Source organism: Phoca vitulina, unplaced genomic scaffold (genome assembly GCF_004348235.1).
Source record: "Phoca vitulina isolate PV1807 unplaced genomic scaffold, GSC_HSeal_1.0 scaffold44, whole genome shotgun sequence".
Lineage (NCBI taxonomy): Eukaryota > Metazoa > Chordata > Mammalia > Carnivora > Phocidae > Phoca > Phoca vitulina.
The window spans coordinates 28,293-53,528 of record NW_022589747.1 but is presented as its reverse complement, the minus strand read 5'-3'; the positions used below and the strand labels follow the sequence as shown (position 1 = coordinate 53,528).

The window sequence follows — 25,236 nt, the reverse complement described above, 5'->3', positions numbered from 1 at the left end:
GGCATATGACTATGGCATGCATGCGTCTGGGGACAGTCCACACGTCCACATGTAACCCTGACCTGTCTACACTGCAGGTTTCACTGGCAGGGCAGAGTCTGGCCAGGAAGACCCGACTTCCTGAGAGTTTCTGGCCTGTCTCAGTCAGCTGACCCGCAGATGCTCAGCCTCCTGGACTCGGTACTGGGGGAGCAAGGCAGCGTTCGGGGCAGGGCTAGGAAGGGATCTGTGATTTCTGCCGGGCTGTGCATGGAGGAGCCTCTGACTCTGGTGTTCTTTCCCCCGTGAATCACTGTAGGGGAGCTGGGAAGGACAGAGGAGGCCCTTACTGATGTGCTGGGCATTGGTCACAAGGGCCTGGCCAGGAGCAAGGCCTCAAAGGAAAAGATATGTTGGAGGTGACCCCCAGCCCAGTGAGTTTGGGGCTACGTAGAGACGATGCTGGCCCGGACTGTGGGACCGGCCTCGTGTGTGAGCTCCCTGCACGCCACTCATGGAGGGGGAGTCCCCGTGACAGCAGTGTGGAGGGGACAGGAAAGATGGAGCTCGGGGACCTGCTGCCATCAGCCCCATCCTGCGGGCCTCCTGGCTTGTCTCCTGTACTCTGTGCCTTCGTGTTAGGGCTCCTCGGGTTCTGTGACCCATCTGTGCTAATCCCAGCACGTGTTCTCTGCCACATGGCTTCTGTTTTCTGTGGCTTGAAATGTTGTCTAAGTCAGAGGTTCTTTTTTTTTTTTCTTAAAGATTTTATTTATTTGACAGAGAGAGACACAGCGAGAGAGGGAACACAAGCAGGGGGAGTGGGAGAGGGAGAAGCAGGCTTCCCGCGGAGCAGGGAGCCCGATGCGGGGCTCGATCCCAGGACCCTGGGATCATGACCTGAGCCAAAGGCAGACGCTTAATGACTGAGCCACCCAGGCGCCCCTAAGTCAGAGGTTCTTAACCCTGGGGGCCATAACTCGCTGGTAGGTTTCTGGGGTTCCTGCGTTCCCTCAAATGGTGCGCAGTGTCGGGGGTCGGTGTGTTTTACTTAAATGCTCTCATACAGCTTCTGCGGCTTGCTTTGTTCACCCGGTGGTATGGTTTGCTGTTGTCCCCATGTCAGAACAAGGATCAGATCTATCCAACTTTTGACATCTACAGAATATCGTGCAGCACGGTCCTGTTATGTAGTCAGAGGGTTTCCAGTTTTCTCCGTAAAATACTGCTGCACGTCATCTCTCCCTCTGGACATGTGCAAGAATTGGACGTTGGGGTCAGGGGGCCTTTTTTTAGTTGATCCTACTGGAGTGTCCTCACAGGTGGTCGAACTGCCTTCCCCTCCCCCCACCAGACTTCAAGGCCTCTCTGCACCTCCCAACACCTGACATTAGACTTGAAAAGTCTTGCCTGTCTGATGGAGTTATCGGGGTAAGAACGAGGACTCTTCACTCCCCGAGTCTTTAAAGATGGAAACTTCCTACCTGACCTCTTACAGTCCCTCAGCAACAGTCGGTCCCAGGGCCTTTGATCCCATTGTTAACATGGGGTTCTCGCCACCCACATCCCCTCAGGTTTTTGTTTCCGGAAGAAACCCAGTGAGGGCTGCCCTCTGAGGAAAGAGCAGGTGGTGAGCGAGTGCGCTGGAGGCCCCGTCCATTTTCCTGGCAGCTGAGGTGCTCCCCTTCTCATCCACCAGACACTTACAAGTACCTCGGACTTTATTTTGTCATTCCTATCCACAAAGATGCTCCCCTAACACCATCATTTGGTGGGGAAGGAAAGGATCCGGGCCTTTGCCTTCTGGGAAGGGTTCAACTTTCCCGCCAGAGCCTGGCCTGGTCCGGATGGCTCTTCACGCTGGATGGAGGCCCAGGGGAGGGGAGGGGAGGGGTGGGGTGGAGACACTGGGGGACCCAGACAAGGTGTGTGTCTGCTCCAGGACAAGTCCAGTGGGAGCCCTCGGCCTGTCCAGTGGCTGCTGCGGCTTCTGAAGAAGGGACGTGCTCTTGCCAGCAGGACACAGACTTTGCCCCCCCCCCACTCCCCGTGGATCTGTGATTGCCCCACGACCACGCCAGCTACCCAGTGTGTCCCCTCAGCAGAAAACAGGAGCACTGGGACGGGTGCTGTGGGCAAGGCTGTGCCGCCAGCCTCCATCCAGCTCGGGGAAGGGCCTCTTCCCCAGAACCATTGGGTCAGGGAATGTTCCCTGAAACGTACATTCTGCTTGCTTCTCAGAAGAGCGTTGTCAGGCCCCTCTCCAGGTACCTCTGCCCCATCAGACAGATGAGGGAACCAAGGCCCGGGGACGCCGTTTAAGTTCAAACTTGAGGCAGCTCACCCCATTAATGATGACTGCAGTTGTGTTAAATGAACTTACTGAGGCACAAACAAAAATCTTGGTTCTGTGTTTTGTCCTGACCACAGAGGGCGTGTCGTGTCTCCATGGCGCGCGGGGTGGAGCTGATGGGAGGATGCGCTCACACGGTTTGTTGGAGGAAGCAGCTGTATTCGCAGAGCATCTGAGGCTCGGACTGTGGTTTGGCAGAGATGCCTGGAGATGGGGCTCTCGTTGGAAGAAGGGCTCCCGCTTGGGGTTCCCAGACCTACCTGCCTGGTTCACGTGGGCTGCTTCTGTTAGGCTCTCTGCGTTGAGACATTTGATGAAATTGTTAGTTGCCTTATTTTTCCTTTTTAAGATTTTATGTATTTATTTGAGAGATAGAGGAGTGAGGGAGAGAGAGAGAGCACGAGCAGGGGTGGAGGGAGAGGGAGAAGCAGGCTCCTTGCCGAGCAGAGACCCCGATGCGGGGCTTGATCCCAGGACCCCAGGATCATGACCTGAGCCGAAGGCAGATGCTTAACCCACTGAGCTCCCCAGGCGCCCCTATTTTTCCAGGTTCCCCATGCCTGAATGACCCCAGACACTCTGAGCTCCCAGGGCCAGAGACGAGGTTCCCGGCTGATTGGGAACCGTGTTTCTCTGTGCCTGAGCTGTATCTCGAGAACCAGGCCTGCAGCTTTAATTTCTGGCTGCCAGTCCTGTGTTTTCCTCTCCGTAGGCTTTGTCCTCTTTCATTACTGTTCTTTTTCAGAATTTTCCTGATTGTTATTATACACATATTTCTCCATAGAATCATCTTACCTGTTTTTCAACCTAGATGAGTTGGTAAGAGTTTTCCCCGACGTCTCTAACCTGCTTGTCTACAGGATGGCAGCTGGGTTTTGATTATTTTATTTGCAAACAGATCTGGAAAACTGCCGGCCACAGTGAGAGAATTTGGGAAGCTGGAGACACACAAATAGTTTCTTTACGACCGCTCCCAGGCCAGCAGCCCCAGCCGCTTGGGGTCCCGGCAGCCCTGCCCTCCCACAGCCTTCCCATCCGTCTGTTCTGTCGTTCAGCCCCACCCCGTGTCAGCGTCTCTGGTGCTGCCACCACCTGGGGCTGACCTTTGTCACCCCTCTGCTGTTTGCAGCACCAGACAGGCATGTCACCTGCACTCAGAGCACCCTCCAGAGTGGAAGCAAGTCTTGTCTGTGGCCAGGAAAGCTCCGTCTTTCCCGTCCTGTCTCTGCTCGCTCGGCCCTCCCTCCCGCCGGCATGGGGCTGGTGCTCCCGGGCACCCTTCTCCAGGAGGTCCCCTCCCCCACCATCCCACAGTAGTCTTTTCCCCTGCTCCCCAGCTCAGCTCTGTTCAAAACTTAGGTAGTTGTGTCCTTCACTGAGCTATCCCAAACTCCTAGGGAAGTCCCTAGCACTGAATAAATGTGCGAGTAAATCCAGGAGAACACTGACTGCCTTATATGATCCTGCCTCACTCCTGCACATCTCTCCGGACCCTCACAGCAACCTGAGGAGGTGTGCGGGGTGGGGACGGCCAGCCTTGGCTCAGAGATCAGCACGTGTGTGTTCTGCGGGTGTGACCAGCTCTGGTGTAAGCTCCTGGAGGATCTGGCTGTGTTTTAGTGCCGCTTCCCCTTGCTCAGTGACCTACACAGCAGGAGCCCAGGACAAAGCCTGGTTGCAGGACACGCCATTCCTGTCCTGGGAAGATGCTCAGCTTGGGATGTTGCATTGACGGTTGCCCCGGGGCCCGCTGAGGGGACACTGGTGCCTGACGTGGGGGCTGTCACGGGGGCTGTGCGTCTTTCTCAGGGTGCAGGCTCCCCTGCCCTCGGTGGGGGGTTCCAGGTGCAGAAAAGCAGGAGAGCAGCAGGGGGCCCTCCCTGCACCCTCCAGCACATTTGGGGGCACCGCTGCCAGGCTGCAGAGTCCTTGCGTCCTACCTGTGCTATAATGTCCGACCTCCTCTTGTGTCCCCCACCGCCGCCCCCATGCCGTGCGAGGGAGCCCTGTCGTTGGTGTTTTCTCAGCCAGGCCCGCTACTGCACAGCGAGATGTAGACTTCAACGTGTGTGGTCACCCCGCAGCAGTAGGACGGCCTCTGGTTTGGGCTTGGATGTTGTTACGGGTTGAATCGCATCCCCTCCCAAATGTGCGTTGCAGTCCTAACCCCTGGCATCTGTGAATGTGACCCTCTTTGGAAGTAGGCTCTTTGCAGATGTGATTAGTTAAATGAGGCCATACTGGGTTCGGTGGGCCCTCATGCAATGACTGGTGTCCTTACAAGACTCAGAGAAGAGACACACAAAGAGGCGGGGGCGAGTCCCGCCGTCAGGAGCCACACACAGGCTGCGTTGGTGGCTAGAGACGTGGTAACACAGTGGCATAGGCTGGACGGCATGAAGACTCCGTCGCAGCTCTGGCTGCTAGGAGTCGGAAGCGGAGGTGTGGGCTGGTGGGTGCGTCCCGGAGGCCCTGAGGGCCAGTGGGCCCCTGCCTCTCTGCTGGCTTCTGGTGGCCGCTGACGATCCCGGGCGATCCTGGGATTGGGGACACGGCAACTCCACTGTCCTGTATTTCTCTCCCTGCGTATCTGTCCACGCTTTCCTCTTCCCACGATACCAGCTGTTGGATCAGGGATCCACCCCACCTGGTATGACCTGATCTTAATTTAACTAATCGCATCTGCAAAGACCCTATTTCTAAATAAGGCCACATTCGCTGTACCAGGGTTAGGACTTGAACATATCTTTTCGGGGGACGTGTTTCAACCCACAGCACACCCGAGTTGGTTTAAAAAGGTTTAGTACTAATTCAGCGAGGCTTTCTGAGCAGTTGGCTTCAGGTTTTGTTTTGTTTCCGGGTGGTCATGGGATGAGGGGTCTAGCCAGTGCCGGGGGAGGGAGTCCCTAGGGTTCCTTGTCAGCTGGCCTCGGTGTGGGGCAGGAGGGGAAGTGGCAGGTCTTAAAAGCTGTCAGCATCAAACAGCAGAAATTGAGTCAGACTTTTTATTGTCCAAAGCAGTTAACAATATGTTGCCGGCCGCATGACGGTTAAGCGAAATCGCCCCGGTTTGTCTAGCGTCCTCCTGTTTGGGATGGTTTTCTCTGTCTTCTCGTTTTCCTGGCACCACCTGCTGAAGGAGCTGGGTTTGTCGCTGGGCATTAGCCCTGCTCACGAGCTTCGGACAGTTCGTTCTGGGCACTGAAGGACACTGTCCAAGGAGAGGGCAACTCTGAGGTGGGCAGATGTCTGTGTTGTCAGAGGGGGGTCAACGAGCACTGAACACCCTGGCCTCTGGAATCAGAATCTCCAGGTGTAAGTAGAAAAGTTCTGCAGGTCGATCTGCTGGGCAGTTTGGAAAAAGAGAGAAAAAGGATGGATGAGGATAGTATGCTTGGCCATGTCACCTGGGAGAGATGGCCAGTGAGGCCGCTGAGTTGTCAGGGTCCTCATTTCTCCTGCAGACTCCAGGGGAGCCTTCGGAGGGTGCAAGCCAGAATGTCTGCTTACTGACTTAGCGAGGAAGAACTGCTAGACACACGGAGCTCTCAGGGCTATGGGCAGGTCACCCCTTGTCTGTGTGCGGAGACCCCCCAGGTCTGGTCAGCACCGAGTCCAGGGGCCCACGCCCACCCGGGGTCTCTGTGCCCCTGGCCCCGGGCAGGACCGGAGCTGGGCTTCGAGTTCGGTTCCACACCCCACGTGGGCCTCACGAGAAGACTGACCCCTCGGCAGGGTTCACTTCACCCTAAGGGAGTGAAACGGCCTCATGAAAGCCTGAAGCTAATCCTCTAGAGTCGGTGGCCAGAAGGAGCGACAGCAACGTGACTGGATGAAAGGGGGAGAGGATTGGTTAATATGTTGAGTCATTTTCAAAAGGGCAAAAGCATTTTCTTGGTACTTTTCAGTATTTTATATTTGTCTTATTTTGGAGATCAGAAGCAAATACTGATGATATTAGTAGTTTTCCAAGCCTGCTTTGTGGAAGGCCCCCTGGGCAGCGTCTGGGGCCCGGGTGAGCGCACTTGGTTCCTCTGTCTTGGCCACAGGCCGCTTAGCAGGGCTGTTACTCACAACAGGGCCGGTTGGGAGTTGGCAGATGGTCTGATTTTTATGATTCCTGTAATTACTAGCTATAATTGTAAGTTACCTAAAATCTATCTGAGTCTTAGAAGTAATGAGCCCGAAGGGAACCAGAAGACTCATGTTTGGGTCTGGCTGTGTTTGCTCGCTGGGTGGTATTGGGCAGATCTCATGCCCTGTGTCCACCTTGCAGGATAGTTTGGGGTCTTATGCTCGTCTGCTCAGGGCGCCATCACGAGGCCCACAGGCTGGGCGACTTCAGCCACTGATGCTTGTTTCTCACCGTCCCGGAGGCCGGATGCCCCGATGGCCGTGTGGTCAGCTTTGCGTTCTCCTGAAGCCTCCGTCCCAGGCTCCTTGCTGTGTGTTCACGTGGCCGTTTCTGTGCAGATGCGGAGACAGCCAGCTCTCCACCGTGTCGTCTTGTAGGACGTCAGCAGGGCCCCAGCCTTGGGACCTCATTTACCTGGGATCACCCCCTGAGATGGTATTCTCGCCCGGGTTCTAATGTTGTGTGTGGGTGGGTTCCTTCCACACCAAGAATTCGGAGACACCAGCAGGCTGTCTGACCCTGTCCACCTGGAGACAGCCTCGGATCCCAGGGGGTCAAGGTTCAGTGCTGCGGGACCCCCCTCCTGCCTGCTCCCACCCCCACTTCAGATGCTGCCATGCTTGTGGCCGATGGGCGACAGGCTGGGGGTCCCGTGAGCAGCGCCAGCCTAGGATCCCAGTGGCAAGAGTCCAGGTCATCACCTGTACGTGGGGCCGACCGGCTGTAAATCAGAGGTTTCTGTGATCCCTCCTTGGGTTCCGTGAATTTGCTGGTGTGACTCACAGAACTCAAGGAAATATTTTCCTTACTAGTTGACCCATCTATTATAACAGGATGTAACCTAGGAATGGCCAGAGGGGAGCTGGGCACAGGGCGAGGTCTGTAGGAAGGGGCAAGGAGCTTCCGAGCCCTTCCAGAGCCTGCCGTTCTCCCGAGATCTCACGTTCACGGACCTGGAAGCTTCAGAACCCTGTCCTCTCGGGGTTTTATGGGGGCTTCACGACAGGCATGCGTGGTTAACTCATTGGCCATTGGTGATTGGTTCAACCTCCAGCCCCTCTCCCCTGCCAGGACGTGGTGGGGGGGGTACTGAAAGTTCCAACCACACGGTTGGTTCCCCAGGCAACCTGCCCCCCGCCCCCCATCCTTAGGTGCTTTCCAAAACTCACATGTAGGAGCTGTGCCAGAAAGGGAGACAAAGACCAAATGTCACAGGCCCCTCTCCAAGTACGGTGATGCTGGGGGTTAGGGTTTCAGCGTCCGGGTCTGAGCGCAGTTCAGGCCACGCGAGCGTTCCGGGTGGAGCTGTCACGGGCAGCACGGGACTTAGCTGAGCTTCTGCTGCCTCCTGCCAGGCTGGGCCCTGCCCGTGGCTCACAGCACAGGGACGCGATCACGTGGCGTTTGTGGACAAGGGTGACGGGCCGATTTCTATGTACACGTTTATACACCAGCACAAGCTCAGGTCATCCCTGCGATAATGTCGCTTACGTGCTTTGCTGTGTAGGAAGGAACGGGTTGAGGTTCAGCCCCTGTCCTGGGAGCGGCCCCGAGCGCGTGTCCAGGGAGCCCGTGTGCTGTGGGTGGAGGCCTGGCGACCCCCCGGGATTTTGGGTGTTGTGTGCGCGGCTGGCAGGCCAGGCTGCTTCTCTGGGGACTAGTTTTAACCTGTTGTGTTGTTGTCTATTTTTAAGGGGTTTTTTCCTTACTACAAAAGCAATGAATATTTCTCATTTTTTATCAGCGTCAGAGTCCGAGCATTGCGTAGCGCTCTGCACTGGACAGGGGCTCAAAGCCACGAACACAGTGACCGCAGCGGGCAGAGGATGAGGCCCCCAAAGAACATGCCGGAAGAGCCACCGGGGGGGTCCGGAGTTTCCTCTGGGAGGGTGGATTTGATGTGTTTTGCTGGAGAATTAAGGGGAGCTGGATTGCTGTGTCTGTGCACGTCCTTCATAGAGTTCAGGGTCAGCACAGTGGTGGAAGAGGCCGCGGAGAATCTGGTCTCCTCGGGGCATCCACATGTCTTACTGTGACCCACACCCTGCTCACTGCGTCGCTTTTATTGCTCTTTCAGTCTTAATCAATACAGACTTCTGCTTAAAGAAACTCAAATAGGACAAAATAAACGCATGTCCCTGCTATGCAGCGAGAAGTAACCACTATTACATTTTTACATTTTTTATTAAAATAATTTGTACCTAGAGCTCCTTATCCAGAGTCTGCTCCTTCTAATATTTTCACTCACATTCTCATTTCTCATCTCCCCCTCTCTCGCTGTTTGTGTTTCTGTACACACACACACAGACACTCATGCGCCATGTTTTTCTTTTTTTTTTAAGATTTTTTATTTATTCATTTGAGACACAGAGATAGAGAGAGAGAGAGAGAGCATGAGCAGGGAGAGAGGCAGAGGGAGAGGGAGAAGCAGGCTCCCCGCGGAGCAGGGAGCCCGATGCGGGGCTCGATCCCAGGACCCCGGGATCATGACCTGAGCCGAAGGCAGGCGCTTAACCATCTGAGCCCCCAGGCGCCCCACGCGCCGTGTTTTTCTTAACCGTTAGAGAGTGTGTTGCACACGTCGCCATCCCCACACCCGCCGTGTCCTCCTGCAGAGCACGGCACCATCGCCAGCGCCCAAAGCACCTGTGTCTCAGTTCTGCCCCTGCACCCGAGGGCCCCCTTCCAGCCGGGGCTCCAGGGTGGGCTTGGGTGCCGCAGCACCCTCAGACCCTGAGTCTGGAGCATTCCTCCCATCCTTGTCTGACCCTCGGCGACGTTCGTCCTTGGGGATCTTGGGTAACTTTACATGTTGGATTTGTCCCCATGGTCATGGCAGGGCAGGGTGACGCTGTGCCCTCTCTCAGGGTGGGGCAGCTGGGGCACACGGGGGCCGTCTGCGTCACCCGTCCCCAGTGGGATCCCCCGAGGGCCTACGTTATAATCGCTACGGCTCTTCCCCCTGGCACCTAAGGAGAAGTCCGCGAGGAGCCACGTTGAAGCTGGGCAAATGCCTTGTTCCCTATCCACACGGTCTTCTCAGAGTTGGCACTTGTTGGCATTTCTGGCCTGAACCAATCTTCACTGAGGTTGAGATGGTTGCAGAATGCTGCCGCCCCACTGCAGCGCCCCTACACATCAGATGGTTGTAAGCAAGAGCCCTCTGCCCACACCCCCAGTTTGCTTATGTATTACCTGTATGGACTCATTCATTCCTGGCTTTCAGTGGTTTTCCACTGTATTTATCGTGTCCATGCTCAGATGGCCCTGGACTTGCCAGTTCCCATGTTCCGAGGCACGCCTTAGCATTGTTTTTTTTCTTTTTTTTTTTAATTTATTTGACAGACAGAGAGAGACAGCGAGAGAGGGAACACAAGCAGGGGGAGCAGGGAGCCAGATCCCCAGGACCCCGGGATCATGACCTGAGCTGAAGGCAGATGCTTAACGACTGAGCCCCCCAGGTGCCCCATGCCCTAGCGTTCTTTGAGCATGTCCTTATTTTCTGAAATCAGATGCTCAGACTCCTCTTGTTCTCTCCCGGCCCCGGCATCTGCCATTTCTCCAAGGAGACCTGGTGTCTTTTAGTGTGCCGTGGTGTTAAAGGGTGCTTGGTGTGCTCATCAGTACTGTGTAGTATCTTTGGTTTTTGGCCCATTCAGTGGACGGAGCTAGGAAGGGCATGCGTGTAGATAGCAATGCACACATACATGAGCACGCAAGCATGTGTGTGGAACTCGTGTGTTCACGCCACGTCTCTAGTTCCAGTGTACCTCTGGGGGTTCTTTCTCTAACTTCCTTCTTTCCATATTTTTTTGTTTTTGTTTTTTTTTAAGATTTTATTAATTTATTTGAGAGAGAGAGAGAACGAACACAAGCAGGGGGAGTGGGAGAGGGAGAAGCAGGCTCCCGCTGAGCAGGGAGCCCGATGTGGGTCTCGATCCCAGGACCCTGGGACCATGACCTGAGCCGAAGGCAAACGCTTAACGACTGAGCCACCCAGGCACCCCACCTTCTTTCCATATTTGTATGTCCCTTCTTCAACAGTGGAACTCTGGCTCCTGACAAAATCAACACATTTACTCATTCCTATAATAAACCTAAAATAGTTTATTCTTAAATGGACTACATTTACCAAATCCACTTAAAAGAACTCAGGATCACCCCTCCCTGCCCACACTGTTAACTTTGGATGCGCATCCTTCTAGAGCTCCTTATATACCTATAGGTGAGCACATAAATACACACGATTTCATTAAGACATCACCGCACTGTGCACATTCCTACCGTAAATATTCACATATTTCCTCCCACTAATATACACGTCATTAACCTCATTCTGTAATATCATCCAACATCTTTTTGTCCACAAAATGAGATCTATACACTATTTTCTAATGACTGCAGAGTAAGACTGTGCTGTACTTCCTGTAATTGGACTTTGATTTTAAAGGGCAGCCATAAATAAATAAATAAATAAATGGCATCCAGTTTTTCACTATTTTATGTAAAGCTGGTATCAACATCTTTGTAACTAAATCTTAATTATTTCCTTAGGGTAGAAGTGGAATTACTGGTCAAAGGGTATGTATATTTTTATGTCTTTTTGGATGGCGATCTGTGCTCTGGCCACAGTGGTGGAGGGTGCTGCCGGTTTGTCCAGACGGGCGCTTCTCCGTGGTAGCTGCACATGGGAATCATCGAGGGCACTCTTGAGAGCAGTGATACCCAGGCCTGACACCTAGGTCTGGTTTCGGTGGTCCGGGGTGTGGCCAGGATTTGTAGTTTTTAAAGGCTCCCCGAGAGATTCTGATATGCAGCCAACTTGATAGGTAGATTCACATTGTAGTATTACTTCATTATTTTAATTAGAATTTTCTTTTGCAATTATTTCAGACATTCAGAGTTGGGAGAAGTGGCCCCAGAAATAAAAGCATCTGAGAGACGAACAGCGGTGGCTATTGCAGGTAATGTGGGGCTTGCGCCCACCCTGCAGCTCATGTGGTGGGTTCTGGATTCCAGAACGCCCGGGGCAGGCGAGCACAGGCCTCAAACATACAGAGGCTTAAGGCTGATGTTTTTCCTTTCATGAAAAGATTCCATCGCAGGGTGTTTTAAACTTCCGTCATCTATTCCAAAGAGGATTCAGTTTCACACCGGTGATTATCCCGCAGTTTACCAGGAACATATCGTCCCAATCCGAGCACGTCATATCTGCCACCCTGGGTCTGGCGTAGGGTGACTGTGTAGTTTCTGACCCGGGCACTCCTGAGTGTTTGGTTGGGACAATAGCTATAAGCTGGAGCTGTCCCGGGCAGACTGGGGCTTGTGGTCTTCCTGGCCATGGTTCCGTGGGTTCAGTCTCTCTCCGTGGATCTGAGGGCCGGGTCTGTGGCTGCCCCTCATGACTTCAGCTTTAAGGGGTGGTGGCCACACTCCAGACATCTTTTCTCTTAGAAACTCATTTTGGACCTATCATTAATTTGGCACTTCTCAAAATAAATATGTCCTATTGGATTTAATAGGGTTCTGCAAAGATAACCCCACAAAAATAGGCAAAGAAGTTGGGATTAACCAGATTTTATTTTATTTTGTTCATTTAAACAAATATTTACTGAACACTTAACGTGCGGGCATCGTAGTAGGGTACTGTGAATATAGTAAACAGTAGTGAACAAAATGGCCCTGATCCCTCATCTCCGTGGAAGTCACGTTCTAGAAGGTAGGCCCTGGGGGGCATCAATGACCAGGTCAAATCTCGCAGCAAAATTGGGATCCAGCGGTAATTGGCCAAAGCCCTTACGTTTCTCAGGATCTAGAACTGTGCTGTTGAGTACGGTAGCCACTAGGCACACAATGCAAACTTAAACAATATTAAAAATTGCATTGCTGAGTCACCCTGGCCGTATTTCAGGTGCTGAGGAGCCACACAGCCAAGGGGTGCTCATTGGACGGTGCAGATGGAGACCATTTCCTTTCTCACAGGCAGTTCTGTTGGAACTAGAGTGTTGCTCTAGAGAGACTGGGAAGACAGCTGGGCTGGGCTCAGGGGAGGGAATCACCTCCCTGGGTGCCTGCTGTGACCAGGGGGTTAGTTATCAGTGGTCCTTTGTTCCATTTGGGGAAACTGAGGCTCAGAGACACTCTGGTACTTCCCCAGAGTTCCATCTTTCTTATCTCTCCAGTGAAGAAGCCGCCCATAATTATTTTTTAAAAATTTCCTCCTTGAGCTATGTGACTTCCTCTTAAGCACGTTTCATTAATAAGACTGAAAGCAAACTTTTCAACTTCCAGGATTAAAAAAAAAGTTGTATCGAAGCTTGATATACCTGTGAAAAAGTGCCCATTTTACCAGTGTGTAGCTTGATATATTTTCACAAGGAGGAACGGACCTATTTTGAGCAGCATCCAGACGAAGGAGCCAAACTTGTCTTTCCCCCCAGTAGCCCTCTCCCCACCTGCCTCTGCCAGGGATAACCATGCCCCCCTTTCTGAAAGCATAGATTAGTTATGCTATGTACAGTCCTCCGACAGAGTTCATTTACCTTATCTCAAGTCTGTGGACGCTAATGACTTCAGAGCTCATTCTTTTTTTTTAAAGATTTTATTTATTTATTTGACAGAGAGAGACACAGCGAGAGAAGGAACACAAGCAGGGGGAGTGGGAGAGGGAGAAGCAGGCTCCCTGCTGAGCAGGGAGCCCGACGCGGGGCTCAATCCCAGGACCCTGGGATCATGACCTGAGCCGAAGACAGGCGCTTCACTGACTGAGCCACCCAGGTGCCCCTTTCATAGCTCATTCTTTAAAATAAATTTTAGAAAACTATTTAAAGAGGATTCTGGGAAGATGGCAGAGTGGAAAGCACCAGGAATCTGTCTCCCAGCTTGGACAGTTGCACTGGCTGGATCTTTCCATGAACTGTCCTGTACCTCTGGAGTCGGTTGGAGGTTTGCAAGTTCCAGGGGAAGACTTACAGAATAAATTTCCAGCTAACTCGGTCAGTTTCGTCTGTTAGCACAGTAGCAGCTCCCTGTCTTCCGTTCCCAGATGAGCGGCGGGCACCAGCCAGAGGGGGCAGAAGGAACCCTGTCCGAGTACCGGGGTCTCTGCTGTGCCAGTTACTGCTTCTGATCACAGAGGTGCAGACACAGAGGCGGGTGGCCACTGCTGTTGCCATTGTCACCCTTTCCTCATTGTTGCCAGCCCCTCCCCCTCAGCTGAAGTGACTTCCAGGGGATTTCAAGGCCAACATCCTTCCTCCCGTTAACTTTTTGCTCTTTCCCCTTTTGGGAGGCAGACATTAAAGACTAGGACATTCAAAACAACTGCATATATGGGAAAATTAGAAAGTAATTGTGTGTTCCCAAAGAAAGTCTCAGAGAAGACCTCAGAGGACCTAAACTGTACACCTCAGTTTGATCCTGGCCACAGAGATAGCCTACAACAATCAGCAAACAAAAAACATAACAAAAAGCAGCAAACCCTGGGAAGGGTGGGAGGAATCTGATTTCCAGAGTAACCACATTATTAGATTCAAATGTCCAGTGTGCAACAAAGAAAATTACAGGGTATACAGGAATAGTGAAGTATGACCCGTTCAAGGAAAAAAAATAACTGAACAAAAGCTGTCTCTGAAAAGACGCGGTAGCAGATGTATTAGACGAAGACTTCAAGACAATAAAGATGCTGAAAAATCTAAAGATGCGGAGAAAGTCAAGAACGTGATGTGTGAACAAAACAGTGATATCAATAAAGAGCTAGAAAGCCTAAGGAACCAAAGGAAAAGTACAGTAACCAGAATGAAAACTTCACTCATGGGGTTCAAAAGCAGACTGAGGAGGTGGAAGAAAGAATCGGTGAACTTAAAGACAGGACAATGGAATATATGGAGGCTGAGGACCAGAAAGAGGAAAGATGGAAGAAAAGCGAACAAAGCCTAGGACACCTATGGGATGCCATCAGTAGGTACTCGTGGGCATCCCAGAAAGAGGAGAGAGAGAAAGAGAAAGGAGCAAGAGAAGATTTGAAGAAATAATGGCTGAGAACTTCTTAAAGAGACATGACTATAAAGTCCAAGAAGCTCAACAGACTCCAAGTAAGGGGAATTTGAAGAGACCCACATGGAGACATGTTGTAATTAAACTTCCAAAAGACAAAGAACGAGTCTTGAAAGCAGCAGCGAAGCAGATCATCCGTACATGGGGTCCTCCGAGATTGCCTCTCGATTCCTCATCAGAAACTTCAGAGGCCAGAAGACAGTGGGCAGATGTATTTAAAGTGCTAAAAGAAAGAAATTGTGAGCTAAGAGTCCTATATCCAGCAAATCTGTCCTTCCAAAGTGAGGGAGAAACACACATTCCCAGGGAATAAAAGCTGAGTTGATGACCACTACACCTGCAGGAGATGCTCCAGGGAGTCCTGTGGGTGGAAAGAAAGGGCACTAGACAGGGACTTGAAGCTGTATCGAGAAGTAATGATCTCAGTAAAAGTAAATACCTGGGCAGTTCTAACAGCTAATTTAGCAATTTTAATGATGGTCCGTAACTGTACTTTCTGATTTTTTCATGGTTTAAGGACTAATACAGTTAAAGAAAAAACAAAAAATGTAAATCTAGTATCACTGTAACTTTGGTTTGTAACTCCAAATCTTGTTTTCTGTAACTTCTGAGACTTAATGCATTTGAAAGAATTATTAGTTTATGTTCTGGGGCACTCAGTGTACGAAGATGTGATTTTGTGGTATCAACACCCAGAGAGGTGGGGATAGAATGTAAAGGGAGAGAGTTTTTGTATGTAAATAGGGCATACAGAAAACAAATAGCACAATGACAGAAGTAAGTGCCTCCTTATCAGTGATTACTTTAAATGTAAAGGGATTAAAGTCTCTAGTGAAAAGACGGAGATGGGCAGAATGGATGAAAACAGGACCCAATTATATGCTGTCTACATGAGACTCACTCGACATCCAAAGATACAAACAGGTTGAGAGTGTAAGGACGGAGAAAGATCCTCTATGCGGACAGTAACCAGTGGGTAGCAGGAGTGGCTGTACTAATATCAGACAGAATAGAGTCCACATAAAAAAGGTTACGAGAGACAGACAAGGACATTATATATTCATAGAGGTCTCAATACAGTGAGAAGATATAATTAAACATTCACACATCCAACGACAGACCATCAAAATATTTGAAACAAAAAGTGATAGAATTGAAGGGAGAAATAGACAGCTCTACAGCATTAGTTGGGAACATTAATACCCCACTCACAATAATGGATAGAACAACCAGACAGAAGACAAGAAAGGAAATAGAGGATTTAAACAACACAGTAAACCGTCCTCATCTAAGAGACACACAGAACACTTCACCCAGGCACACACATTCTTCTCAAGTGTACACTTGACGTGGACATGGGACATTACTACCGATTCTACAGAAATAAAAGGGATTATAAGAGAGTACTATGAATAATTGTATGCCAAAAAATTGCTTAGCCTGGGTGAAAAGGACAAATTCCTAGGAACACAAAACCTACCAAGACTGAATCACAAAGAAATGAGCAATCTGAATAAACCTGTACATAGTTAGGAGATTGAATTTGTAATAAAAAGTCTCCAGACAAGGAAGAACCCTGGTCCTGAAGGCTTCACTGGTGAATTCGACAAATATTTCAAGAACTACTTCTCAAACTTTTTCAAACAACTGAAGGGAGGGAAAACTTCCTAACTCATTCTTGGGGCCAGCACAACCCTGATAAGCAAAGTCAGACAAAGAAAAGGAAACTATAGACCAGTATCCTTTAGGATCATTGATGTAAAAATCCTCAGTGGTGTCAACAAAATGAAGGGGAAAATGATGATCTCAGTCGATGTAGAAAAAGCATTTGACAAAATTCCCTACCGTTTCTTGATAAAAACGCTCTACAAAGTAGGAGTAGATGGAAACCACCTCCACATGATAAAAACCATGCATGGACAACCCACAGCAAACATCATACTCAGTGGTGCGAGACTGAGCTTCTCCTCTAAGATCAGGAACAAGACGGGAAGGCTCACGTCACTGCTCGCATCCAGCCTCGCACTGGAAGTCCCAGCCAGAGCAGCTGGGGGAGAAGAAGAAATAAAAGGCATCGAAACTGGAAAGGAAGAGGTAAAATGATCTGTTTGCAGATGATGTCATCTTGTGTGTAGAAAATCCTAAAGATTTCACAAAAAACTGTTAGAACTAATAAATAAATTCAGCCAAGCAGGAGGATACAAAGCCAACACCGAAAAATCAGTTACATTTCTATACATGAGTAGTGAGCACATGGAAGAGGAAATCACAAAACCTTTCCATTTACAGTAGCATTGAAAAGAATAAAATACTTAGGAATTAACCAAGGAGGTGAAAGAATTATACAATAAAACTACAAAAGATTGCTGCGGAAATTAAAGAAGACATAAATAAATGGAAACACATCCCATGTCCATGGATGGGAAGACTTAATATCATTAAAATGTATCACCCAAAGTGATGTGCAGGTTGATTGCAGTCCCTATCAAAAAGCCAATGACATTTTGCAGAAAAGGAAAAACCCATCCTCATATGGCATCTTAAGGGCCAGCTAATGGCCAAGACAGTCTCGAGGCAGAACAGAACTACTACAGAGCAAAACAGTCAAGACAGTGTGGTCCTGGCATCAAGACACACATCTAGACCAGAGAAATAGCCCAGAAAGAGACCCTCCTGTGTGTGGTCAGGTGATTTTTGTCAAGGGTGCCAAGAACATTCACTGGGTACAAGACAATCTTTTCAACACATGGTGTTGGGAAAGCTGGACATTCACATGCGAAATAATGAAGTCAGACCCTTACCCAACACTGTATACAAAAGTTAGCTCAAAATGGATCAGTGTCATCCTAAATTCAAGACCTAAAACAATAAAACGCTTGGAAGAAAACATGGGGCAAAAGCTTCACACATTTGGGTGTGGCAGCGATTTCCTGGAGGTGACACCGCAGACAAAGTCGACAAGAACAAAATGAGACAAATGGGACCACGTGAAAAGTTTAACATTTTGGGCCTCGGAGGACACTCTCCATGGGGCATAAAGGGCAGCCGCAGAATGGGAGACAGTGTTTACAAACCATGCGTCTGACAAGGGATTAATATCCAGAATATCTGGAGAGCTCCTAAAACTCCACAACCAAACCAATGCGATTTACAAATGGGCAAAGGACTTGAGCGGACATTTCTCCAAAGAAAGTGTGTGAATGGGCAGTGAGCACTTGCAAAGGTGCTCAGCATCATTGGCCACTAGGGACATGCAGACACAAACCACAGTCCCACCAGCACTCAGCCCCGCCGCACGGCCACTGTCACAGAGAGAGAGAGACCGAGAGCAAGTGCTGGTGAGGACCCTTCTGCCACGTCCCTGCCTGAAAGCCTGCTGCCTTCGCCGCCGCCCACCGGTGCCGACCCGGGCTCCCAGCCGTCTCCGCCCGTGGACCACTAGGCTCTCCTGCCCCTCGGTGGCTTCTGCAGGTCAAGAGGCGGGCCCTCTGGCCACGGTGGGCCTCCTTGCTGTCATCTGTAATCTGTCCAGTCCAATCAGAGCCGTGTCCCATCCCTAACAAAGCGAGGCCCCAGCCTCTGTGGGTCTGAGGTTTACTCCTTGATCCCTGCTCACAGCTGCTCTGAGTCACCTCCAGCCCATTCCGCGCTTTTCTCCGTGTCTTGTCCCCTCCTTTAACTGCTGTATTTTCTCGGAGGGCATTTTGAATTCCTTGGAAAAATTCTTCTGATGTCTTTTATCCACTTTGGATAAAATAATCTTTTGATTGCTCAACACTGCGGTTTGACATGTGTGAATCATTTCTCATGATTTCCTGTTTCTCTCCCCTGCTCTTCATGTCTGTCTCCAGGGACACCGTCAAAAAAGACTGAAACGTCACGTTTATCTCCCTAACTATACGGAAATCATGAGGGGAGTTAATCTGAGAATATCAGAATCTTTTTCAATTCATAAGCTTTAAAAAATGTAATTTTAATTTTGGATTAGATGATAGTCTTACTTGGATCAGAGTACAGAACAATAAAAAAGTGCACAATGGGGCAGCTGGGTGGCTAGGTCAGTTGAGCGTCCAACTCTTGATTTTGGCTCAGGTCATGATCTCAGGGTCCTGGGATCGAGCCCCATGTCGGGCTCCCTGCTCGGCACAGAGCCCTGCTTGTCCCTGTCCCTCTGCTCCTCCCCTGCTCTCTCTCTCTGTGTCCCTCAAATAAATAAATAAGTAATCTTTAAAAAAAATAAAAATGATGTTTGTAGAAGGTAATCTTGAAATTGAGCCAAGGAATTTACAATTGACTTATGTTTTAAATAGTTTTTAAAATCAAAGATTAATCTATATAAATTTCATGAACTTATTTGTATTTTATTCTCAGAAACTTCAGTAAATTCTTACAAGAATATATCCTAGAGCAAATCACTATCTTGTATGTAGCTACCACTACTCTGTGTCATATTTGGGGTTGGAAAACAGAAATTTACATAGGAAGAACTGAAGCCAAAACCAGCACTAAAAATAAACACGAGACTTTTGGTAGAAAGGTCCGAACTTACTGACAAAAGTCAACATATGTGTGCTTCCTTCCAGATTTGGAATGGAGAGACATGGACCCAGATGACTGTGAGTTTGGTTGTGGCGGTGGAGACAGCAGGGTTGGGATCGGCCTGGGGACGGGCGCGTCAAGTGGGGCATGACTGGGATTTTATATTGTGAGCAGTTAGAAGTTACTGTCTTAGAAGAAGGAGGTTCCCAGTTTAGCCTAACTTGTGTTGATCTAAGGCGCTGATTTGATTGACACCTCATTTTCCTTTGCTTTTGTAGATGGTACAAATGAGGCCCAGGACAGTGACTTCCCAGCAGGTACGCATTTTCCCCGCTCCGTCTCCCTGTCCCATCGCAGGAGGACCTGGCTGTGTGAGAGCCCCTCTTGCCCCTGGCCCTGGATGGCGACCGAGACGGAGACTAGCCGGGGCAAGCGCAGGACTCTTATTTTTGACGAGTTCCCAAAGTAATTCTAAAAGCTCAGGCGGGTTTGGGAAGCCGTCCCGCCGCGGGCCCCACACCGGGTGGGGGTGCACGGGAGGTTTCTTGCTCTTGCTTTTCCCCAGCGCATTTCACTGCCTGCTGCTTAAAGGACGAAACCAGTTGTTCATGTCTGGGTAAGAGAATCCACACCCCTGTTCATTCAGGCAACACCCAGAAACCTGAGCCGCAGTGCGAAGGGTTTCTGCCCCCTGTGTCCCCCTGCAGTTCTTTTGTTTCTGCAGTAAGTTCCATAGCCCTGTGCCCAGCGGAATGGGCTACCTGCAGGGCCCTCGGGGGAGGAGACACCTGTGCCCCGGGGCTGGGTCCCGCTGTGGGGCCGTCCCCGACTGCTCTCTGGTTTATGTGAACACGCAGCTTCATGATGGAGAAGATCCTGGAACTCAGTTGGGTTTGCATTGTTCATGTAGTTCACACTGAAATCATACTAATTATATGCGGTAGGACAGTTGGTGACAGCTCACGGCCAAGGACAGGGATAGTGGGCAAAACCTAGTGCTCGTAAGAATTCATATTGCATTGGACGATGGTGGAAGGCCTGAACAAGTGCAGGCTTCTGATCATCGCTACCAAATATGTTGCCAGGGTAACACTGAAAACCATGTGATTGGCTTCAGATTTGCAAAATGGTTGTGTAGCTATGATTTCTGTGACTGGATTTAGTAACAACTTCCTGTTTCCTTTAAAAATCCTCCCCGTTTATTTGTAAAAAAGAAGAGAACGTTACCTAGAAAGTCCGAGTGACTCGGGGATTGTGTCCCCTGTGGGAAATTCCTGCTGTGCCCAGGATGTGGGGACAGGCCACGGGGTCACGTGGAGGGGCGGGTGGCCCACGTGCAGGTGGACGGCTGTGCACGCTACACGGTTACGGTGGGTCCAGCATAGCTGGGTCCCATGGGTTTCAAGAGAAACCAGACGTGTGGACCTTTTCACGGCATCTCCCAATCCTTAAACGTGGCCCCTGGGTGTCCTCTTCTCTCCCCTTTCTAACGTCGCGCGTGTCTGGCTGTGTTTGCCCCTGTTGGCCTCAGGCAGGAGCAGGGCGCGCACACCCCGCTTTCTGAAGGAGGAGAGGCCGTCTCCCCCCCCACCTCCCGCTGGGGCCCCTGACTCGCAGGGTGAGCACTGACGTCTCCTTTCCCCCCCATAGTGGAGAGGAGCAGGCTGCAGGAAATGCTGTCTCTCTTGGGGCTGGAGACCTACCAGGCCCAGAAGCTCAGCCTCCAGGACTCCGTGCAGATCAGCAGTGACAGCATGAAGAGCTGGGCCCCGCAAGCTCCCAAGGATTTGCCCTGGAATTTCCTCAGGAAGCTGCAGGCCCTCAACGCTGAAGCCAGGAACACCACCATGGTGCTGGACGTGCCCCCGGACGCCAGGCCCGCGGAGAAGGAGAGCCAGATGGAAGAGGAGATCATCTACTGGGACGCGGCCGACGACATCTCCGCGGACATCTATTCCTTCTCTGAGCTGCCAACGCCCGACACGCCCGTGAACCCCTTGGACCTCCTCTGTGCCCTTCTGCTGTCCTCGGACAGTTTCCTACAACAAGAAATCGTGCAGAAAATGTCCCTCTGCCAGTTTGCACTCCCCCTCGTCCTGCCCGACTCGGAGAACCACCACCACACGTTTCTGCTATGGGCCCTGAGGGGCGTCATGCGGACGTGGTGGGCGCAGCCCCCACGGGGGGTGGGCAGCCTCCGAGAAGACAGCGCGGTGCTGTCACGGGCGCCCGCCTTCGCCTTCGTGCGCATGGAGGTCAGCAGCAACTCCAAGTCCCAGCTCCTCAACGCTGTGCTCAGCCCAGGCCACAGGCCGCGGGACTGCTTCTGGCACCGCGATCTGAACGTGGGCACCAACCCTCGGGAGATCGCAGACGGGCTGGTGGAAGCCTCCTGGTTTCTTCCCAGCGGCAGGGAGGACCTGGACATTTTCCCCGAGCCTGTGGCCTTTCTGAACCTGAGAGGTGACATCGGGTCTCACTGGCTGCAGTTTAAGCTGTTGACCGAAGTGTCGTCCGCCGTGTTCATCTTGACTGACAACATCAGCAAGAAGGAGTACAAGCTGTTGTACTCCATGAAGGGGTCGGCCACGAAATACTACTTCATCCTGAGCCCGTACCGCGGGAAGCGGAACACGAACCTGCGGTTCCTCAACAGGCTCATCCCGGTGCTGAAGATGGACCACTCGCACGTCCTGGTGAAGGTCAGCAGCACTGACAGCGCGGGCTTCGTGCGCAGGGTCCGCTCCATCGTGGCTCACGTGGCCCGGTCCCCCTGCAGGAGGCTGTCTCTGGAGGAAATGGCCCACGTGGCGCGTAAGCTGGGGCTGCGGGTGGACGAGGACTGCGAGGAGTGTCAGCAGGCCAAGGACCGGATGGAGCGCATCACCAGGAAAATCAAAGACTCGGATGCCTACCGCAGGGACGAGCTGAGGCTGCAGGGGGACCCGTGGAGGAAGGTGGCCCAGGTGGAGAAGGAGCTGTGCCAGGCCCAGTGGGCCGGGGACCCTCTGGACAAGGGCAGGGCCGAGCTGAGGCACAGGCTGCTGGAACTGCGGGCACAGCAGAACGGCCACGAGCCCGCCGGGGGGGTGCAGGAGTTCATCACGGGCATCAGCGGCCCCTCCCTGGGCGAGAAGCAGTACTTCCTGAGGTGGATGGAGTGGGGGCTGGCCCGGGTGGGGCAGCCGAGGCCGAGACAGCCTCCGGAGACCACTCTCACGCTGAGACCGAAACACTGTGGGGTCGTGGACTTCAGCGAGCTGCTCCGGCCAGAGCCCCTGGGGGTGGAGCACTTCCTGCGGGAGATGGGACAGTTTTATGAGGCAGAGAGCTGCCTCGTGGAGGCAGGGAAGCTGCCGGCCGGCCAGAGGCGCTTTGCCCACTTCCCAGGCTTGGCCTTGGAGCTGCTGCTGAAGGGGCTTCCCTTGGAGCTGATTGACGGGAGCACGCTGAGCACCCCCCTGCGCTGGGTCACGGGGCTCCTCAAGGAGCTGCACGTGCGCCTGGAGCGGAGGTCGAGACTGGTGGTCCTGTCGGCGCTGGGCGTGCCGGGCACGGGCAAGTCCACGCTTCTCAACACCATGTTTGGGCTGCGCTTTGCCACAGGGCGGGGATGTGGGCCTCGAGGGGCCTTCATGCAGCTCGTCACGGTGGCCGAGAGCTTCAGCCAGGACCTGGGCTGCGACCACATCCTGGTGATAGACTCTGGGGGCCTCATAGGCGGGGCCCTGGCCTCGGCCGGGGAGAGGTTCGAGCTGGAGGCCTCCCTGGCCACGTTGCTCATGGGGCTGAGCAACGTCACCGTGGTCAGCTTAGCCGAGACCAGGGACATACCACCGGCCATTCTGCATGCGTTTCTGAGGTTGGAAAAAACGGGGCACATGCCCAACTATCAGTTTGTGTACCAGAACGTTCATGACGCGTGTGCCCCCGGCCCCAGGCCGAGAGAGAGGAGGCTGCTCCTGGATCCGCCCGGTGACGTGAGCAGAGCCGTTGCGCAAATGGAGAAACAGGGCGGCGGCCTCCGGACGCTGGCGGACCTGGCCTTTTGTGACCCCGAGAAGCAGCATATCTGGTACATCCCTGGCCTGTGGCACGGGGTGCCCCCCATGGCTGCGGTGAGCTTGGGGTACAGCGAGGCCATTTTTGAGTTAAAGAGATGCCTGTTGGAAAACATCAGGAATGGCCTGTCCAATCAGAACAAAAACATCCAGCAGCTCATTGAGCTGGTCAGACGGCTCTGAGTGTCCAGAGGGTGGCCTGTTCCAGGGGCGGTGTCCTCCCGGGGCCGAGCCCGGCGCCTGCGTGGGGCTGGCGGGTGACCGGTGTGAGAAGGGAGAAAGCGAAAGCCAGGGGGTCTGGGGTTTCCTGCCCAGTGCTGAGAAAGGAGGTGACCACGCAGACCAGGTCGGAGATGCTCTCAGGAGCAGAGTGGCCCTGGGGGGCGGCGCGGGGACTCAGCAGTGATTCACTCTGTGTCCGGGCTCCCTCTCTGGGCCCCCCGAGTGCAGCCGGGACGCTGCCCCGAGGATGCGGGGGGCAGGCCTCCGGCGACCCCGTCCTGCCGGTTCGACTGCCCCGTCCCCCGCACAGCCGTCTGTTTACACCGTCCCCCCACAGCCGTCTGTTTACACCTCCACCACACTCAGCCCAGCGCATCCCTCCTGCCCTGCTCCCGCGTCTGCCCCGCCCCAGACTGTGACCTCCTTGAAGGGAGGGTTGTGTGTGACCTGACTCTGTCCCCCGGGGCCTGGCTCAGGGCCTGGCGCACTGTAGACACTTAATAAATGTTTGTTAAAAGAATGGAATGAGTGAATGTGCAAATGACGGTGACAGGCAGGTTCCTCTCTGCCTTGATTTTCCTGTTTCCTCAAAGAGGATCAGTGTCTGAGGACTGAAGGTCAGGAATGGCGGACGCCCAAGAGAAGCGTCTCACAAATGCCCCACTGTCCCCCGTCTTTAAGCAGAGCTCTGCCCTGCAGGCTGTTCCTGGGAGCGGGACTTGGTGTCTTCGCAGTCATGCGGGGCGTGACCGTGGCCATCCCATTGCCACCAGAAGGGAGGCCTAGAGCAGTGAAGCCCCCGCCCACACAGCTCGGTGGGATGGGGGCTGATGGGCAGGCTCTGGCCCACGGCTCATCCCCAGACCCCCACAGCTGCCAGGCCAGCCCCAGCCGGACCCTGGCGTGCCCTGCATCTTGCTTCAGGCCTGTGGGGCCAGGCTCCCTCCCTGACGGCATCTGTGGCCACTGGCCACGTGTGAGCTCCCCCGCTGTGGTTGCTGTGACACAATCCTGGCCTGCGCTGGTCCTCCACTGAGGCCGGGGGCACCCCGGGGTCCCTGGAGCCCAACCCCAGCTCTTTGAGCTCTGGGAACCTGCTGCTTAGGCCTTGGGGGCTCCTTCCCTCTGTATGTTGTGACTTTGGGGAAACCGGGCCTTCCCTCCCTGCCCCGTGGTGACTAGAAGCCCCTCGGTGTTCCTTGTCCCCCTCTTGCTGGACTCGGCAAGGCAGTCCTCTGGATGGGAACCCGTTCTTGAACCGCAAGCCCCTGGGCCCCTTTCCTGGAGCCCCAGGCCGCTGCAGCTGAGGTGTCCCTGAAATTCAGCGTTGCTCCTGCATCCTGGGAGCCTGGCTCTGGATGCACAAGTTGGGGGCTGGAAGCAGTACTGGGACTCAGAAAACCTGACCTCTGGCTGATAAATTGAGGAAAACCTTTTCCCTTCTGAGACGTAGAAAGAATGTCTAACCCTCAGGCACTAGAAACTCATCTCTTCTGGATCCTTAAATAACACAAATCTTAAGATGTTGGTTCACCTGGAAATACCAAAGCCTCTCCTTCCTTCCTTCCCGCAGCACCGTGGGGCTACCCGGTTGCTTCTCCAGCACTGTAGGAATATCAGCCGGGATACCCATGGGTCCAGAGCTCAGGGAAAGCTCCCTTCGAATTGTTGAATATCAATTCCTTTACAAACTGATTCGAGCTCTTCTTGAATCTGAACCAGGGAAGTTATCCCTAGTGTCTCTGACAATTGCCCAAAGGTAAGGTTTAATCATTGAATTCCAGAAAATTAGGTGCGTGCTTTTTTTTTTTTCCTGGGGAAAGAGTTTGACAGACTTTCAAAAGGATGCAGGATCCAAAATAGATGAACTGCTTAGTAATCGGGAAAATCAC

At 52.5% G+C, this 25,236-nt stretch overlaps 1 protein-coding gene across 2 annotated transcripts in view; it reads left to right on the top strand.

Moving 5' to 3' along the window:
• Positions 1 to 24,466, top strand: part of LOC116648570 (up-regulator of cell proliferation) — a 64,338-nt gene extending 39,872 nt beyond the window's left edge. The window contains exons 2-6 of one of the 2 annotated variants that reach the window (XM_032430632.1): positions 11,022 to 11,048; positions 11,361 to 11,431; positions 19,106 to 19,138; positions 19,340 to 19,378; positions 20,712 to 24,466. In XM_032430632.1, coding sequence (XP_032286523.1) covers positions 11,022 to 11,048; positions 11,361 to 11,431; positions 19,106 to 19,138; positions 19,340 to 19,378; positions 20,712 to 23,305 — 2,764 coding nt within the window. In that variant the 3' untranslated portion in view covers positions 23,306 to 24,466. The remainder of the gene's footprint in view (positions 1 to 11,021; positions 11,049 to 11,360; positions 11,432 to 19,105; positions 19,139 to 19,339; positions 19,379 to 20,711) is intronic. The other variant, XM_032430633.1, reaches the window with a different exon arrangement.
• Positions 24,467 to 25,236: the final 770 nt, after the last annotated feature.